Source organism: Hemitrygon akajei, chromosome 21, assembly GCF_048418815.1.
Source record: "Hemitrygon akajei chromosome 21, sHemAka1.3, whole genome shotgun sequence".
Lineage (NCBI taxonomy): Eukaryota > Metazoa > Chordata > Chondrichthyes > Myliobatiformes > Dasyatidae > Hemitrygon > Hemitrygon akajei.
The window spans coordinates 37,556,684-37,575,104 of NC_133144.1; the positions used below are offsets into that span (position 1 = coordinate 37,556,684).

General features: G+C 45.2%; 1 protein-coding gene across 3 annotated transcripts in view; it reads left to right on the plus strand.

Moving 5' to 3' along the window:
- sec31b (SEC31 homolog B, COPII coat complex component) overlaps window positions 1–18,421 on the plus strand; it is a 91,031-nt gene that overhangs the window by 22,753 nt on the left and 49,857 nt on the right. For all 3 annotated transcript variants that reach the window (XM_073025252.1, XM_073025253.1, XM_073025254.1), the window contains exons 11-13: window positions 285–515; window positions 14,324–14,398; window positions 14,971–15,063. In XM_073025252.1, the coding sequence (XP_072881353.1) occupies window positions 285–515; window positions 14,324–14,398; window positions 14,971–15,063 (399 nt within the window). The remainder of the gene's footprint in view (window positions 1–284; window positions 516–14,323; window positions 14,399–14,970; window positions 15,064–18,421) is intronic.

The following is an 18,421-nucleotide window of genomic DNA, read 5'->3' on the forward strand; positions in this document are numbered from 1 at the left end:
CTTGATCTTTGGCAGACACTTGATGGGTCAAAGGGCCTGTTTTGTACTGAATAAATTGAAAATGCTAACTCTTGACTTAAAACTTTTTAGCTGTACTGTACTACTGTGACGTTAGATCTCATTTATATAAAGACATTGGTAAATGTATTCAAAATTTATGAAAACACTAGAGCAACCACTGTTAGAGAATAATATACTCCAGGTTTGGTTTTGTTATGATGTAGAAACAAGTTGAGAGAATTTGTATTTTTCACTGTCTTTTACTACTGTATTTTTATTCGCAGTTCGGAGGGAAGTTGATTACTTTTGCCAGCTCCAAAGCTGCTGCTCCACAGATACAGCAGCCTGTTTCACGCCAGGTCTTCGTTAGTGTGGTTACTACGGAAACAGAGTTTTTGCGCCGTTCAAATGAGTTACAGACTGCACTCCGGTCAGAGGCATTTATCCATTACTGTCAGTCCAAGATTAATGTTGCTGGAACAGAATTTGAAAAGAACATCTGGAACTTTTTAAAGGTGTGTACTGTTTAGCAAGTTCTTATAAATGTTAGAATTTGCTGGATAAGATCAGTAAAAATTGACGTCATTGAAATTGTGTTCCTAAAGGATATATAACAAAATCCTTTTTAGAGCAAACAAGTGTCAAAGTAGTGGATGATCACCCTTCTTAGCTTGCTTTAAATGGGAGTACAGCTTCTTTCAGTGCTAATCAGAATATTAATTATATTGCAATTTAAAATACTTGACATAGACTCAGTTGAATGGTTTGTATCTGAGCCGTAATACTCATTGACTCTGCCCGCCCTCTCCGGGCGGAAATGGCGTCAGAGGTGCATTACCAAAGTCTCTCCCCGCACGCTGGCTATTTGTGAGCCAGTTCACCTGCACAGAAAGTGGGTTGCCACATAACCGCCCCCCCCCCCCCCCCCCCAGAACCGGCGATACACCCCCCAATGTCCACAGTCTGGATCAGCCTCTGTTTGGGAGGTCTGTCTCTGTGCCGCGGTGCCTGAACCTTGACCGGCTGCACCGTCCACATGGGCTGGTTTGAGTTGGTCCGCCGTGAAAACCTCCTCTCTCCCCCCAATGTCCAGAACGTACGTGGACCCGTTGTTGCTGATCACCTTGAACGGCCCCTCGTACAGCCGCTGTAGCGGTGCCTGGTGTCCGCCCCTTCGTACAAACACAAACTTACAGTTCTGCAGGTCTTTGGGTACATGGGTCGGGGTCCGTCCGTGCTGTGGTTGGTACGGGGGCCAGGTTGCTGAGCCTTTCACGTAGCCTGTCCAGGACAGCTGCGGGTTCTTTCTCTTGCCCCCTTGGAGCTGGTATGAACTCTCCTGGGACAGCCAGGGGCACGCCATACACCAACTCAGCCGACGAGGTGTGCAGATCCTCTTTGGGCGCTGTGCGAATTCCAAGCAGGACCCAAGGAAGCTCGTCCACCCAGTTAGGTCCTCTCAAGCGGGCCATGAGAGCTGACTTCAAGTGACGGTGGAAGCGTTCCACTAGTCCATTCGACTGTGGGCGGTAGGCAGTTGTGTGGTGTAGCTGCGTTCCCAACAGGCTGGCCACAGCCGACCACAGGCTGGAGGTGAACTGGGCACCTCTGTTGGAGGTAATGTGGGCTGGTACCGCAAAGTGTGCTACCCAGGTTGCAATCAGTGCTCGGGCGCAGGAATCGGCCGATGTGTTGGTGAGCGGGACCGTCTCTGGCCACCTCGTGAACAGGTCTACCATAGTTAAGAGGTACTGCGCTCCTTGGGACACTGGTAGGGGGCACACAATATCCACATGAATGTGGTCAAACCTCCGGTGGGTGGGTTCAAACTGCTGCGGCGGGGCTTTAATGTGCCGCTGCACCTTGGCTGTTTGACACTGCGCGCACGTTCTGGCCCATTCACTGATCTGCTTGCGAAGTCCGTGCCATGCGAACTTGCTGGAGACCAGCCGGATGGTTGTCCTGATAGATGGGTGCGCCAAGCCGTGTATGGAGTCGAAAACTCGCCGCCTCCAGGCTGCCGGGACAATGGGGCGAGGTTGGTCGGTAGCCATGTCGCACAAGAGGGTTCCCTCACCTGGGCCTACGAGAAAGTCTTGCAGCTGCAAACCCAAGACTGCGGTCCTGTAGCTGGGCATCTCGTCGTCTGCCTGCTGCGCCTCCGCCAGTGCTGCATAGTCCACCCCCAGGGACAGGGCCTGGACAGCTGGTCTGGAGAGTGCGTCCGCCACGACATTGTCCTTTCCCGAAACATGCTGGATGTCCGTCGTGTACTTGGAGATGTAGGACAGATGTTGCTGCTGGTGAGCCGACCAGGGATCGGACACCTTCATGAAAGCGAAGGTCAACGGTTTGTGATCCATGAACGGCCTGCCTTCCAAGAAGTACCTGAAATGCCGGATTGCCAGATACAGTGCCAACAGCTTCCGGTCGAAAGCACTGTACTTGAGTTTGGGTGGTGGTAGGTGCTTGCTGAAGAACGCCAGTGGTTGCCAGCGCCCCTCGATGAGCTGCTCCAGCACCCCACTGACTGCTGGGTCGGATGCGTCCACCATGAGGGCAGTTGGAACTTCCGTTCTGGGGTGCACCAGCATCACAGCATCTGCCTAGGCTTCCTTGGCTTTAACGAAAGCGGCCGCGGCCTCCTCGTCCCAAGTAATGTCCTTGCCTTTACCCGACATCAGGGTGTACAAAGGGCGCATGATACGGGCTGCTGAGGGGAGGAAACAGTGGTAGAAGTTCACCATACCAACGAACTCCTGCAGGCCTTTGACTGTGTTGGGCTGGACAAAGTGGTGGATTGCGTCTACCTTGGCGGGCAGAGGTGTTGCCCTGACTTTGGTAATCCTGTGGCCCAGGAAGTCGATGGTATCGAGACCGAACTGGCATTTGGCCAGGTTGATTGTGAGGCCGAAATCACTCAGGTGGGAGTACTGCTGCTGGCTATAGGATGTCGTCCAAATAGATGAACGCAAAGTCCAGGTCGCGTCCCACCGCATCCATTAGCTGCTGGAACGTCTGTGCGGCATTCTTCAGGCCGAACGACATTCGGAGAAACTCGGAACAGGCCGAATGGGGTGATGAGTGCTATTTTGGGGATGTCTTCAGGGTGCACCGGGATTTGATGGTATCCCCGGATGAGGTCTACTTTGGAGAAGATTCTTGCCCCATGCAGGTTTGCTGCAAAGTCCTGTATGTGCGGCACGGGGTAGCGGTCTGGAGTTGTAGCCTCATTCAGTCTGCGGTAGTCGCCGCATGGTCTCCAACCCCCGGCTGCTTTGGGCACCGTGTGAAGGAGGGAGGCCCATGGGCTGTCGGACCTCTGTACGATCCCCAATTCCTCCATCCTCTTGAACTCCTCCTTCGCCAGGCGGAGCTTTTCCGGGGGGAGCCTTCATGTGTGGGCGTGGAGGGGTGGTCCCTGGGTCGGGATGTGGTGCTGTACCCCGTGTCTGGGCATGGCTGCCGTGAACTGCGGTGCCAGAATCGATGGAAAGTCTGCCAGGATTCTGGTGAATTCGTTGTCCGACAGTGTGATGGAGACCAGGTGTGAGGCCGGCAACTTGGCTTCACCCAGGGCGAACATTTGGAAAGTCTCAGCATGTACCAGTCTTTTCCCTTGCAAGTCGACCAGCAGGCTGTGAGCTCGCAAGAAGTCCGCCCCCAGGAGTGGTTGGGCCATGGTGGCCAGTGTGAAGTCCCACGTGAACCGGCTGGTGCCGAACTGCAGCTGCACTGTGCGGGTGCCGTAGGTCCGTATCGTACTGCCGTTTGTGGCCCTCAGGGTGAGTCCTGGCTTCCTGTTGCGGGTGTCGTACCCCGTCAGGGGCAAGATGCTGATTTCCGCTCCGGTGTCGACCAAGAACCGGCGTCCCGACTGTTTGTCCCAGATGTACAAGAGGCTGTCCTGGTGGCCAGCCACCATAGTCATTAGCGGGCAGCTGGTTCTGGCCCTTGCAGGGCGGGTGACAACGGCAGGCTTTTGTGCCCCACCGCTGGTGGTAGAAACACCACTGTTCACTGTCCTCCTCACTCTTGCCTCTTGTGTTGTGTGCGCCCCCCGCCCCCCCCCCCCCTCCGCCGGGCCTGGCCTGGTAATCTGACCGACAGATGCCACGCTCTCCCTCTTGGCTTTCCACAGCACGTCTGCCCGGGCCGCCACCTTCTGGGGGTCGCTGAAATCTGTGTCGGCCAGCAGCAGATGTATATCCTTGGGCAGTTGCTCTAGGAACACTTGCTCAAACATGAGGCAGGGCTTGTGTCCGTCGGCCAGGGCCAGCATCTCGTTCATCAATGCTGACGGCAGTCTGCTTCCCAAACCGTCCAGGTGAAGCAGGCGGGCACCTCGCTCACACCGTGAGAGGCCAAAGGTCTCAATGAGCAGCGCCTTGAATGCTTCATATTTGCCTCCTTCTGGGGGCGACTGTATGAAATCCGCAATCTGGGCGGCCGTCTCCTGGTCAAGGGCGCTCACCACGTGGTAGTAACGTGTGGAATCTGAAGATATCTGCCGAATCTGGAACTGGGCTTCTGGTCCAAATCCTGTTTGGACCGTCGGGGTCACCAGTGTAGCAATGTGCTACACACAGCGCTGAAATAACGACACGCAGTCGGTAAGTCGTTTCGAGACTAGTTTATTCAAACTTCGTGGCGCTGGCATTTAATCCCTAGTGCTCGCCCTCTCCGGGCGGAAATGACGTCAGAGGTGCATTACCAAAGTCTCTCCCCGTGTGCTGGCTATTTGTGAGCCGGTTCGCCTGCGCAGAAAGTGGGTCGCCACAACTCTATGTTTATTTAAGTATAGATTGTGCACAGAAACATCATGTTGTTTGACTAGCCAAACATACTTGAACTTTAACCAACAAGATCAGAATCAGTTTTATTATTACTGACATAATAGAAGCATAGAAAACCTACAGCTCAATACAGGCCCTTCGGCCCAAAAATCTGTGCCAAACATGTCCTTACCTTAGGAATTACCTAGAGCTACCCATTGCCCTCTATTTTTACAAACTCCATGTACCTATCCAAGAGTCTCTTAAAAGACCCTGTCGTTTCTGCCTCTACTGCCGCCAACGGCAGCCCATTCCACGCACTCGCCATTCTCTGCGTTTTTAAAAAAAAAATTACTTTTGACATCTCCTCTGTACCTACTTCCAAGCACCTTAAAGCTATGCCTTCTCATGCTAGCCATTTCAGCCCTGGGGAAAAGCTCTGACTATCCACACGATCAATGCCTCTCATTATCTTGTACACCTCTATCAGGTCACCTCTCGTCCTCCGTCGCTCCAAGGAGGAAAGGCCGGGTTCACTCAACCTATTCTCATAAGGCATTCTCTCCAACCCAGACCACATCCTTGTAAATCTCTTCTGCACCCTTTGTATGGTTTCCACCTCCTTCTTGTAGTGAGGTGACCAGAATTGAACACAGTACTTAAAGTGGGGTCTGACCATGGTCCTATATAGCTGCAACATTACCTCTCAGCTCTTAAACTCAATCCCATGGTTGATGAAGGCCAATGCACCGTGTGCTTTCTTAACCACAACCTAGCAGCTTTGAGTGTCCTATGGACTCCGACACCAAGATCCCTCTGATCCTCCATACTGCCAAGAGTCTTACCATTAATGCTATATTCTGCCATCATATTTGACCTTCCAAAATGAACCACCTCACTCTTATCTGGGTTGGATTTCATTTGCCACTTCTCAGCCCAGTTTTGCATCCTATCAATGTCCCGCTGTAACCTCTGACAGCCATCCACACTATCCACAACACCCCCAACCTTGCGTTATCAGTAAATTTACTAACCCATCCCTCTACTTCCTCATCTAGGTCATTTATAAAAATCACAGAGAGAAGGGGTCACAGAACAGATCTCTGAGGCACCCCACTGGTGACCGACCTCCATGCAGAATATGACCCATCTATAACCACTCTTTGCCTTCTGTGGGCAAGCCAGTTCTGGATCCACAAAGCAATGTCCCCTTTGATCCCCTGCTCCTTACTTTCTCAGTAAGCCTTGCATGGGGAACCTTATCAAATGCCTTGCTAAAATCCACATACACTACATCTACGGCTCTACCTTCATCAATATGTTTAGTCACATCCTCAAAAAAAAATCAATCAGGCTCGTAAGCCTTTGGCAGAGCCATGCTGACTATTCCTAAACATATTATGCCTCTCCAAATGTTCATAAATCCTGCCTTTCAGGATCTTCTCCATCAACTTACCAACCACTGAAGTAAGACTCACTGGTCTATAATTTCCTGGGCTATCTCTACTCCCTTCCTTGAATAAGGGAACAACATCTGCAACCCGCCAATCCTCCGGAACCTCTCCCATCCTCATAGATTATGCAAAAATCATTGCCAGAAGCTCAGCAATCTCCTCACTCACTTCCCACAATAGCCTGGGGTACATCTCATCTGGTCCTGGAGACTTACCAACTTGATACTTTCCAAAAGCTCCAGCACATCCTCTTCCTTAATATCTACATGCTCAAGTTTTTCAGTCTGCTGCAAGACATCCCTACAATTGCCAAGATCCTTTTCCGTAGTGAATACTGAAGCAAAGCATTCATTAAGGACCTCTGCCATCTCCTGGTTCCATGCACACTTTTCCACTGTCACACTTGATTGGTCCTATTCTCTCATGTCTTATCCCCTTGCTCTTCACATACTTATAGAATGCCTTGGGATTTTCCTTAATCCGGTCCACCAAGGCCTTCTCTTGGTCCCTTCTGGCTCTCCTAATTTCGTTCTTAAGCCCCTTCCTGCTAGCCTTATAATTTTCAAGATCTCTATCATTTCCTCGTTTTTTGAACCTTTTGTAAGCTCTTATTTTCTTCTTGACTATATTTACAACAGACTTTGTACACCATGGTTCCTGTACCTGTCTCATTGGAATGTATCCCCTGAACATTTGCCACATTTCTTCCATACGTTTCACTGAGAACATCTGTTTCCAATTTATGCTTCCAAGTTCCTGCCTGATAGCCTCATTTTTCCCCTTATTTCAACTAAACGTTTCCCAACTTGTCTGTTCCTATCCCTCTCCAATGCTATGGTAAAGGAGGTAGAATTGTGATCACTATCTCCAAAATGCTCTCCCACTGAGAGACCTGACACCTGACCATGTTCATTTCCCAATACCAGATCTAGTACAGCCTCTCCTCTTGTAGGCTTATCTACATATTGTGTCAAGAAACCTTCCTGAATACATCTAACAAACTCCACCCCATCTAAACCCCTCACTCTAGGGAGATACCAATCAATATTTCGGAAATAAAAATCTCCCACCGCAACAATTCTGTTATTATTACATCTTTGCAGAATCTGTCTCCCAGTCTGCTCCTCGAGTCTCCACAGAGACTCCATAGACAACTCCTCCATGATTTTCTTCTTTTCTGCAGCCGTGATGCTATCCCTGATCAACAGTGCCACGCCCCCACCTTTTTGCCTCCCTCTCTGTCCTTTCTGAAACATCTATAACCTAGCCCTTGAAGAAGCCATTTCTGCCCCTGCACCATCCAAGTCTCTGTAATGGCCACAACATCATAGCTCCAAGTGCTGATCCACGCTCTAAGCTCATCCTCTTTGTTCATAATACTCATCGCATTAAAATAGACACGTCTCAAACCATCGGTCTGAGCGTGTCCCTTCTCTATTACCTGCCTATTCTCCTTTTCGCACTGCCTCCAAGCTTTCTCTGTTAGCCAACCTCCCTTTCCTCCGTCACTTCAGTTCTGTTCCCACCCCCCAGCAATTCTAATTTAAAGTCTCCCCAATAGCCTTAGCAAACCTCCCCTCCAGGATATTGGTCCCCCTGGGATTCAAGTGCAATGTGTCCTTTTTGTACAGGTCACACCTGCCCCAAAAGAGGTCCCAATGATCCAGAAATCCGAATCCCTGCCCTCTGCTTCAATTCCTCAGCCACATATTTATACTCCACTTCATTCTATTCCTATACTCACTGTCACGTGGCACAGGCAGTATCCCTGAGATTACTACCTTTGAAATCCTGCTTCTTAACTTCCTTCTAACTCCCTGTAGTCTGTTTTCAGGATCTCCTTCGTTTTCCTACCTACGTCTTTGGTACCAATACGTACCACAACCTCTGGCTGTTCTCCTTCCCACTTCAAGATATTGTGGACGCGATCAGAAACATCCCGGACCCTGGCACCTGGGAGGCAAACTACCATCCGCTACGAACCGAGGAAGGAGAACGACTTCCACCATTTTAAGTCGGATCCTGACGCCGTCCACCATTTTAAGTCGTTGCCATTGGCACTGTGTTGAGTGTTTAACTTTATATTTGGCTTTAAATTTTCTTAGTAAGATTCACCCTGACCCCCCCCCCCCCCCCCCCAACCGTTCCGGTTGGCTGGTGGCGCAGTGAGATCAGCACCAGGCTGGAGAACGGAGGTTTCCGTGCCGGGTTGATGTCGATCCAGTGACTCCCGTACCATCCGTGCCGGGTTGATATCGAGCTCGCAACTCGACCTCGTAACAAAAAAACACTGCCATCTCCAGTTTAAATTCCCACGTGGAATATTGTGGATGATCAAATATGCAAACCCAGCACAGCCCCCACTTGTCCCATTCAGCTGTCTCAGTGTGGTGGTCGTTAGGATCCACCGGACCTCGGGAGCCGGCGGAGGTCGGGAACCGATACCTGCAGTGTTTCTGTTCCATTGACAGGAAGCAATCGCGATTGAAAATAAAGTGCAAATAATAAAGTGTTTGGAAAGAAATGAAATGCCATCGGTCAATGGAAAAGTGTTAGGCTACAGTCGGTCAACGATCGGAACAATTTTAAAGGATAATGAATAAAGTGAGAATGATGGAGCATGTGAAAGGCCCTGCCCCGATGAAAGCTACAATTATTACTAAGCAACACAGTGGTTTAATTATTGGAATACATACGTTTCTTAAGTGTTTTATATGCATAGAAAGGTAAAATATATACTATATACTAAGACAAACGTTTGACTGATGCTAAATAGTACCGGATGTACTTGTTCCGATGTACATTCAAATCCGACTTAAATACAGACTCAAGAACGGAACTCATACGTAACCCGGGGACTGCCTGTAGTGTTCATGTTTTCATTGATCATTCAGAAATTTGAGTGTGCATCCTCAAGCTCCAGTACCTCTCTGATAATAGTAACGTGAAAGGTGCACGTCCAAGATGATGGCTGCCACCTTCTTGAGGCACAGCCTCTTAAAGATGTTCTTGATGGCGGGGAGGTTGTGCTTGTAATGGAGCTGACTCAGTCTGCAACCCATTGCAGTCTCTCACAATCCTGTGCATTGGAGCTTCCATACCAGGTTGTGATGCAGCCTGTTAGAAAGCTCTCCACCATAAGTCTAGTGCAGGGGTTCCCAACCTGGGGTCCGTGGAACCTTGCTTAAAGGTACTGGTCCATGGTGTAAAAAAAGGTTGGGAATCCTTGGTCTATAGTACAAACCCCATTTCCAGAAAAGTTGGGATATTGTCCAAAATGCAATAAAAACAAAAATCTATGTTATGTTAATTCACGTGAACCTTTATTTAACTGACAAAAGTACAAAGAAAAGATTTTCAATAGTTTTACTGACCAAATTAATTGTATTTTGTAAATATACACAAATTTAGAATTTGATGGCTGCAACACGCTCAACAAAAGTTGGGACAGAGTTAAAATAAGATTGAAAAGTGCACAGAATATTCAAGTGACACCGGTTTGGAAGACTCCACATTAAGCAGGCTAATTGGTAGCAGGACTCCAAGATGGCGGCGCGATGCAGCACGCAGAGGCCACTCCAGGAATGAATATCTGTTATCTGTAAGTAGGGACCGTGTACAATCCTGATTTGATGGAGACGGACGTGTGAAGCACGGAGGAACATCTGGTGGAACTTTTGAAATGCCTGTTTCGCTGCCGCTGCTACTGTGTGATTGGAGAAATCTCCAGGAGGAAGACCCCGAATCTTTGGCTTTGCCTGTTGCTTGGCGGCCGGGGCCAGGGTCGGCAGAGTCGGTGCTCGGTGTCGGAGGGCTGGTCGGAGGCTCAAAGTTTTTGGACGGACTCGGAGTTGGCTGTGGTCGGAACTCCCAAAGTGCTGTATCGGCAAGCTGCAGCGCTGGAGGTTCATGGCAGGAAGAGTTTTTCTTCCTTCTACCGTCTGTGTGAGATGATGGGCTGTCGGGACTTTGAGACTTACTTTTAAACCGTGCATGGACTGCTCTTTATCAGATTACGGTATTGCTTTGCACTGTTGAAACTAAGTGTTATAATTATGTGGTCTTTGTCAGTTAGTCTTTTATCAATTATGGTATTGTCTGCACTGTTGAAACTATATGTTAACTATAATTATATGTAACTGTGGTTTAGTGTATGTCTTGTAGCTTTAGGTTTGTCTGATGGGTTTGTAGTTCCTTTCTGGGGAACGTGCTAAGACGGTAGCGCGATATCGATACGCAGCAGCCTCTCCGGACTCTGGATTGGGGATTACCAAACGTTATGTGGTTTTTCTTGTGTGGTCTGTTTTGTGCTTTTTCGTGATATCATTCCAGAGAACGTTGTCTCATTTTTTAACTGCATTGTATTTGTGGTTTATAAATGATAATAAACTGAATCCGAATCTGAAGGTGAGGTATCATGACTGGGTATAAAAGTAGTGTCCATCAAAGGCTCAGTCTTTGCAAGCAAGGATGGGTCATGGCTCACACCTTTGTGCCAAAATTCGTGAGAGAATTGTTAGTCAGTTCAAAAGGAACATTTCCCAACGCAAGATTGCAGAGAATTTAGGTCTTTCAACATCTACAGTACATAATATTGTGAAAAGATTCAGAGAATTCAGAGACATTTCAGTGCGTAAAGGGCAAGGTCAGAAACCACTGTTGAATGCGCGTGATCTTCAAGCCCTCAGGCGGCACTGCCTAAGAAACTGTCATGCTACTGTGACAATTATAGCCACCTGGGCTCGGGAGTACTTCGGAAAACCATTGTCACTTAACACAGTCCGTCGCTGTATCCAGAAATGCAACTTGAAACTGTATTACACAAGGAGGAAGCCATACATCAACTCTATGCAGAAATGCCGGCAAGTTCTCTGGGCCCAAGCTCATCTCAGATGGACCAAAAGACTGGAACCGTGTGCTGTGGTCAGATGAGTCCACATTTCAGCTAGTTTTCGGAAAAAAACAGGTGTCGAGTTCTCCGTGCCAAAGATGAAAACAACCATCCTGATTATTAGCAGCGAGGAAGGTGCAAAAGCCAGCATCTGTGATGGTATGGGGGTGCATCAGTGCCCACGGCATGGGTGAGTTGCATGTATGTGAAGGTACCATTGACTCTGAGGTGTATATTAGGATTTCAGAGAGACATATGTTGCCATCAAGGCAACATCTCTTCCCGGGACGCCCATGCTTATTTCAGCAGGACAATGCCAGACCACATTCTGCATGGGCTACAACAGCGTGGCTTTGTAGACACAGAGTGCGTGTGCTTGACTGGCCTGCTGCCAGGCCAGATCTATCTCCTATTGAAAATGTATGGCGCATCATGAAGAGGAGAATCAGACAACGGAGACCACGGACTGTTGAGCAACTGAAGTCTTATATCAAGCAAGAATGGACAAAATTTCCAATTGCAAATCTACTACAATTAGTATACTCAGTTCCAAAACGATTAAAAAGTTTTATTAAAAGGAAAGGTGATGTAACACAATGGTAAGCATGCCTCTGTCCCAACTTTTGTTGAGTGTTGCAGCCATCAAATTCTAAATTTGTGTATATTTGCAAAATACAATTAAGTTGGTCAGTAAAACTATTGAAAATGTTTTCTTTGTACTTTTGTCAGTTAAATAAAGGTTCACATGAATTAACATATCACAGATTTTTGTTTTTATTGCATTTTGGAAAATATCCCAACTTTTCTGGAAATGGGGTTTGTAATTTTTAAAAGTCTTTGCATTTCAAATCTCAAACTCCCTGAAAGAGTAGATCCTTAGGCATGTCTTCTATATGATTGCATCAGTGTGTTGGGCCCAGTATAGATCCTGTAATATTTTGGTGCCTAGGAACCTGAAACTGACCACCCTTTTCATTGCTGTTCCCTCAAGGAGGATTGGTATGTTTTCTCCTGATTTCCTTTTCATGAATGAAACAGTGAATTTGTCGTTGCGACCCCACTTAACCAGCCAATCCATCTCAGTCCTGATTGCTTCCTCATCACTGATTTTACTGCTGTTATTAGATTTGCTAATAACAGCAGTATCATCACTGAATTTATAGATGGTGTTTGAGCTGTACCTAACCATGTGTTTATTAGTGTAGATAGAGTAGAGCAGTGGGCTAAGTAGAGTTGAAGTCAGAAGTTTACATACACCTTAGCCAAATACAATTAAACTCAATTTTTCACAATTCCTGACATTTAATCCTAGAAAACATTCCCTGTCTTAGGTCAGTTAGGATCACTATTTTAAGAAAGTGAAATGTCAGAATAATAGTAGAGAGAATGATTTATTTCAGCTTTTATTTCTTTCATCACTTTCCCAGTGGGTCAGAAGTTTACATACACTTTGTTAGTATTTGGTACCATTGCCTTTAAATTGTTTAACTTGGGTCAAACGTTTTGGGTAGTCTTCAAGCTTCTCACAATAAGTTGCTGGAATTTTGTTCCATTCCTCCAGACAGAACTGGTGTAACTGAGTCAGGATTGTAGGCCTCCTTGCTCGCACATGCTTTTTCAGTTCTGCCCACAAATTTTCTATCGGATTGAGGTCAGGGCTTTGTGAAGGCCATTCCTTGACTTTGTTGTCCTTAAGCAATTTTGCCACAACTTTGGAGGTATGCTTGGGGTCATTGTCCATTTGGAAGACCCATTTGCGACCAAGCTTTAACTTCCTGGCTGATATCTTGAGATGTTGCTTCAATATATCCACATAATTTTCCTTCCTTATGATGCCATCTATTTTGTGAAGTGCACCAGTCCCTCCTGCAGCAAAGCACCCCCACAACATGATGCTGCCACCCCCATGCTTCACGGTTGGGATGGTGTTCTTCGGCTTGCAAGCCTCACCCTTTTTCCTCCAAACATAACAATGGTCATTATGGCCAAACAGTTCAATTTTTGTTTCATCAGACCAGAGGACATTTCTCCAAAAATTAAGATCTTTGTCCCCATGTGCACTTGCAAACTGTAGTCTGGCTTTTTTATGGTGGTTTTGGAGCAGTGGCTTCTTCCTTGCTGAGCAGCCTTTCAGGTTATGTCGATATAGGACTCATTTTACTGTGGATATAGATATTTGTCTACCTGTTTCCTCCAGCATCTTCACAAGGTCCTTTGCTGTTGTTCTGGGATTGATTTACACTTTTCGCGCCAAAGTGCATTCATCTCTAGGAGACAAAATGTGTCTCCTTCCTGAGTGGTATGACGGCTGTGTGGTCTCGTGGTGTTTATACTTGCGTACTTTTGTTTGTACAGATGAATGTGGTAGCTTCAGGCGTTCGGAAATTGCTCCCAAGGATGAACCAGACTTGTGGAGGTCCATAATTTTTTTTCTGAGGTCTTGGCTGATTTCTTTTGCTTTTGTTTGTAAACTTCTGACCCACTGGAATTGTGATATAGTCAATTAAAAGTGAAATAATCTGTCTGTAAACAGTTGTTGAAAAAATTACTCGTGTCATGCACAAAGTAGATGTCCTCAATGTCTTGCCAAAACTGTAGTTTGCTAATATGAAATCTGTGGAGTGGTTAAACAATGAGTTTTAATGACTTCAACCCAAGTGCATGTAAACTTCTAACTTCAACTGTATGCATTCTTGAGGTGATCCTGTGTTGATTGCAAGCTAAGGTACCTTGATAACTTTGAGTGTCTAAAAGTGTTTATATAAACTTCTGTTAATAGGCAGTTAAATATAATTTCTGTTTTCATGTGAATGTCTAATGCCTTCAAACTTGGTTAAAGATTTAAAAAGGTGTTATTTTCTGACAAAGCAGTCTATGCTTGACAGCAGTATTCTTTTTTTCTGAGCTACGAATTTACAAACAAAAAAACGGATGTGAAATAATTTCCTGAAATTCCTGCAATTATTTGAATAAGCAGGTATTGCTCATAGTAGATTAGCTATTTCTGAATCTGATTTTCAAACAATTTCTGTTAATTTTTTATTTTATAGCCCAATTCAAATTTTTTGTCATCTTCCCTGAGGAGCCCTCTTAGAGTAATGTTTATCATATGTGCATTGCCTTGTCCTCTTGTCTGTTCCATAAGTACAACCTAACAAAAAAGAAGTTAAAATGTTTTAAATATTTGTTTACCATTCCTCCAGGTAAATTTTGAACAAGATCCTCGTACAAAATACTTGAATCTGCTTGGCTACAGTAAGGAAGGGCTGGAAAAAAAGGTAACATATTTTTAAAAATTTGATTAACTGAAGTTACCTGGTGAGGTTCAGTTCTGTAGATTTGCTGATTTATATTGTTTGTGAATATCAGTGTAAGGGAGCTTAAGGCTAATTATCAAAATTCCATCTTTCTGCATCCATGCAAGAAAAGATATTGACTAATTGGGGGAAGACCAGCCTTTCTTGTGGAAGAAAGAAGCTAAATATTTTTGTTTGAAATTGAGCTGGTTAATCCCACTGGAAGTTTCTTTCAAGCTATGTCTTTTGTCCTGTAGGTACATCCATCTCTAGTGTTTTGTTTTGCTTGCTCCTGCACTTAATGTCGTATGGTTGTTCTTTTCTCTCTTTTATTACTTGTTTGCTCTCTCTGTCCCTCTTATGTTCCCTTTTAATATTAAGTGATAAACCTACTGCTTGTTATACATTCTTTAATGCCTGCTTGGTCTTTTGGTATCATTTTTTCATTTCTCATGTTGTCTGTCTTTGACTAGTTCAATAATATATTTTATGCTTTATCCCAATTCTTTGTCAATGTTAATAACTGACCACCACATTCAAATTGCTATTTCCAGATCACATCAAGTCTGGGCAACAGCACACGACTGAAGAATCAACAAGTGGAGAATAATGAGCGAATGCAGAAGATGCCAGGAGTGTCTAGTCAGGTATAACAGTTGGTTGCAGTTGTCTCAAAACTTATCTGATACTGATGCCCAATTCTTGCAGGGCATTGTTTGCCAGAGACGTGCTTTCTTTGAACAAAGAAAATTGCACTGAAGGTCATTCAGTTCATTTGCCAGCCAAAAGGTTTAACGTTGTTGTAGGGTAGTGAAGTTGAAATGTAAAACCAAAATGCAACTATTGAAGCTGCATGGATAAGTGTTAATAAATCTATGGATGCTGGAAATCTGAAATAAAATAGATGCTGGAAATATTCAGTAGGTCAGACTGAGTAATTGACATTCACCATCAACATTGTGGTCTCTAAGCTGCTGTTGTTGACTGGAACTTTTCACAGGAATAGGAGAAAGCCAGTCAACCCTTTGAGCCTGTTTCACTATTGAATTTCCACCTTGGCTGACATGTACTGCATTTCACTTTCTTGATATCCTTACCTAACAAATTCCTACCAACTCCTGGAGAGCAACCCCATTAACCCCTATTCCAACTCTTCATATTTCCCTTTTACCTCACAGTTTTTCTCACACATGCCTATCTCTGATTCCTTTTACTGTTGTCATATGCTAAGGAGTAATTTTAAGTAGCTTTTAACTTACCAGCACATCTATGGGATATACAAACTCCATACAGACAACATCTGAGGTCCAAGCCCAACTTAGGTCATTGGAGGTCTGAGGCAACAGCACTAATCACAGCATGCTGCTACAGTAATTCTTGAAGTTTGTTGTTCTGTGACACCTCACCAAGAACTTAGTTTATCCATTGAGTAGTCTATTGAATTTTGTAATTACTGTATATTGCACCCTAACCATCTAAAGGAAATAAAAGCCAAAGTTGACACGAAACCCCAGGTATTGTTCCTCTTTCCAGGTCAATTTATATTTCCTGAGATACACACACAAAGTGCTGTAGGGCAAGCAACATTAATGGAGAAGACATAATGGGCCTAACCCCTTCATATCCTTATAAGGATGAATTGAGGTTTACATAAGATACATTAAGGGTCAGCCAGCCAGGTTCAGGATCAAGTTTAATTGTCATTCATTTCTACATGCATTCCCATGAATCCAGGGGATAAGATGCAAAGCATAGTACCAACACACACCACAACGCACACATAGCACATATAAGATCTCATTAAAATACAGTCATACAAAAACGATATGATCATAAAGACCCCAAGCCCATGACTGTTGCAGCAGTCTGTCATCGAACACAATACTGTTTATCTTCTGCCGAGTGAACACTGGAGGCAGCACTGACTCCAGGTTGGACGCTGTGCACACTGACTCCGCCTCTCCCCTTGGCAGCTATAAACAGGCAACAGCATGGCTTGGGGCCAAGTCCTCGCTGCGACCGAGACCACACAACTCGCCCACCATCTGCCAGTAAATCAGTGAATCAGACTTGCGGCATTCCACATTAACAATGTCCAACAGGTCACAAGAAAAGTGACTAGGCCAGTCACACGCTGTTAGACTGCCCACCTCCTTTGTGCACTGACTCCTCCGACATAGACAGCGGCACAATCCGCACCAAGCTTAGCTCCTTCAGTTTCTGCACCAGCAAGCAACCCATTGATTGGATAGTCCTGCAGTATTTAAAGTTCTTAATGTCCAACAGGGTCTTGTGATCATAAAAAATATGTATAAAATAGAGGATTACACCTTTGGATGACCCTTTAGAAGCTTCTGCAATCAAATGTGTTGCCATCTTACCGGAATCCTGACTAGTAGTATACCACAGTGATCAGTGCCGGTACAGTTACTGTTATATGCATTTGAATATGAATGCAAGTTGTACGATTGATACATTTGCAAATGACACAAGAATTGGAAGTAATAGTGAAGAGGCTAGTCTTAGGTGACAGGATGATATTAATCAGATAGCAGAGCATTGGCAGATGGAATTTAATCCTGAAAAGTGTGAAGTGATGCTGTTTGAGAATTAATGGTAAAATATAATTAATGATGGGGCCTCAGAAGATATTGAGAAACAAAGGGACCTCAGTGTATAGTAAAGGATCTTTGAAGTTGGCAGCACAGTAGTGAAGAAACCAGATGAGATACTTCATTATCAAGGGAACAAGCAAGTAAAGCAAGGTAGTTGTAGTACAATGTTATGCAATACATATATATATAAAGCCACAGTTGAAGTGCTGTGTATAGTTCTTTCATCATACCATAGGAAGCACATGATTGCAGTGAAGACAATGTAGAGGAGATTCATCAAGAAATCAACTGGGATGGAATGTTGTATCTCTGAGAAGAGACACGGTTGGCTGAGTTATTTTTGTTAGAGTGGAGACTTAGGAGGACTCAGAGAGGTGTCATTAGCCTCTACTTCTTCAGGAGTTTGCAGAGGTCCAGCATGTCGTCAAAAACCTTGGCAAACTTCTGTAGATGTGTGATGGGAAGTCTGTTGATGGGCTGCATTATGGCCTGGTATGGGAACACCAATGCCTTTGAGCAGAAAAGTAGTGGGTTCAGCCCAGTACATCAAGGGTAAAACCCTCCCAGACATTGAACCCATCTACATGAAACATTGCTGTAGAAAAGCAGCATCCATTAAAGATCCTCATCAATCAGGCCATGCTCTTTTCTGGCTGTTGCTATCGGGTAGAAGGTACAAGTGCCCCAGGACTCACACCACCAGGTTCAAGAACCGTTACTACCCCTCAACCATCAGGCTCTTGAACAAAAGAGGATAGCTATGCTTAGTTAATGACTCTGTTGTTATTTCATGCTTGTTATTTATTGCTATTTATTTATATCTGCATTTGCACAGTTTGTTTACAGTTAACAGTTCTTGATGTTTACAGTTACTGTTCTATAGAACTGCTAAGTATGCCCACAGAAAAAGAAGCTCAGGGTTGTATGTGGAAACATACATGTACGCTGTTAATAAATTTTACTTTGAACTTCTCATGGTGGGCTGAATGGTCTGTATGACTCTAACTTTATGACAACCTCTCATAATGTCAGGGAGGTGGGAAATTTGAATGCTAGGGTTGAAGGAACATGTAGAACTCATCCACAAGAGGAATGGGAAGGACTTGCGGTGAAGTGGAGAAATTAGAGAAAAATAAAAGAGCAAAACTTGTGCGTGGGGATCCTGAGAGTTTTGGCATGGTGGTTAGGGGAATGAAGCGAAATGACAAATTACTGTCAATTTTAAAGGCCAAAACCATGCATTCCTGATGATCCTGGAATAGTGAACAATTTTGGGGGCATTCCAGTTAAATCTTGTGAATAGCTAAATTATTTGTCCTTCATAGCTGAGCTAGTCTTTTGCCCATTGCATTGAGTGTATACACAAAAAGCTCAGGTGACAGAGTAAAAA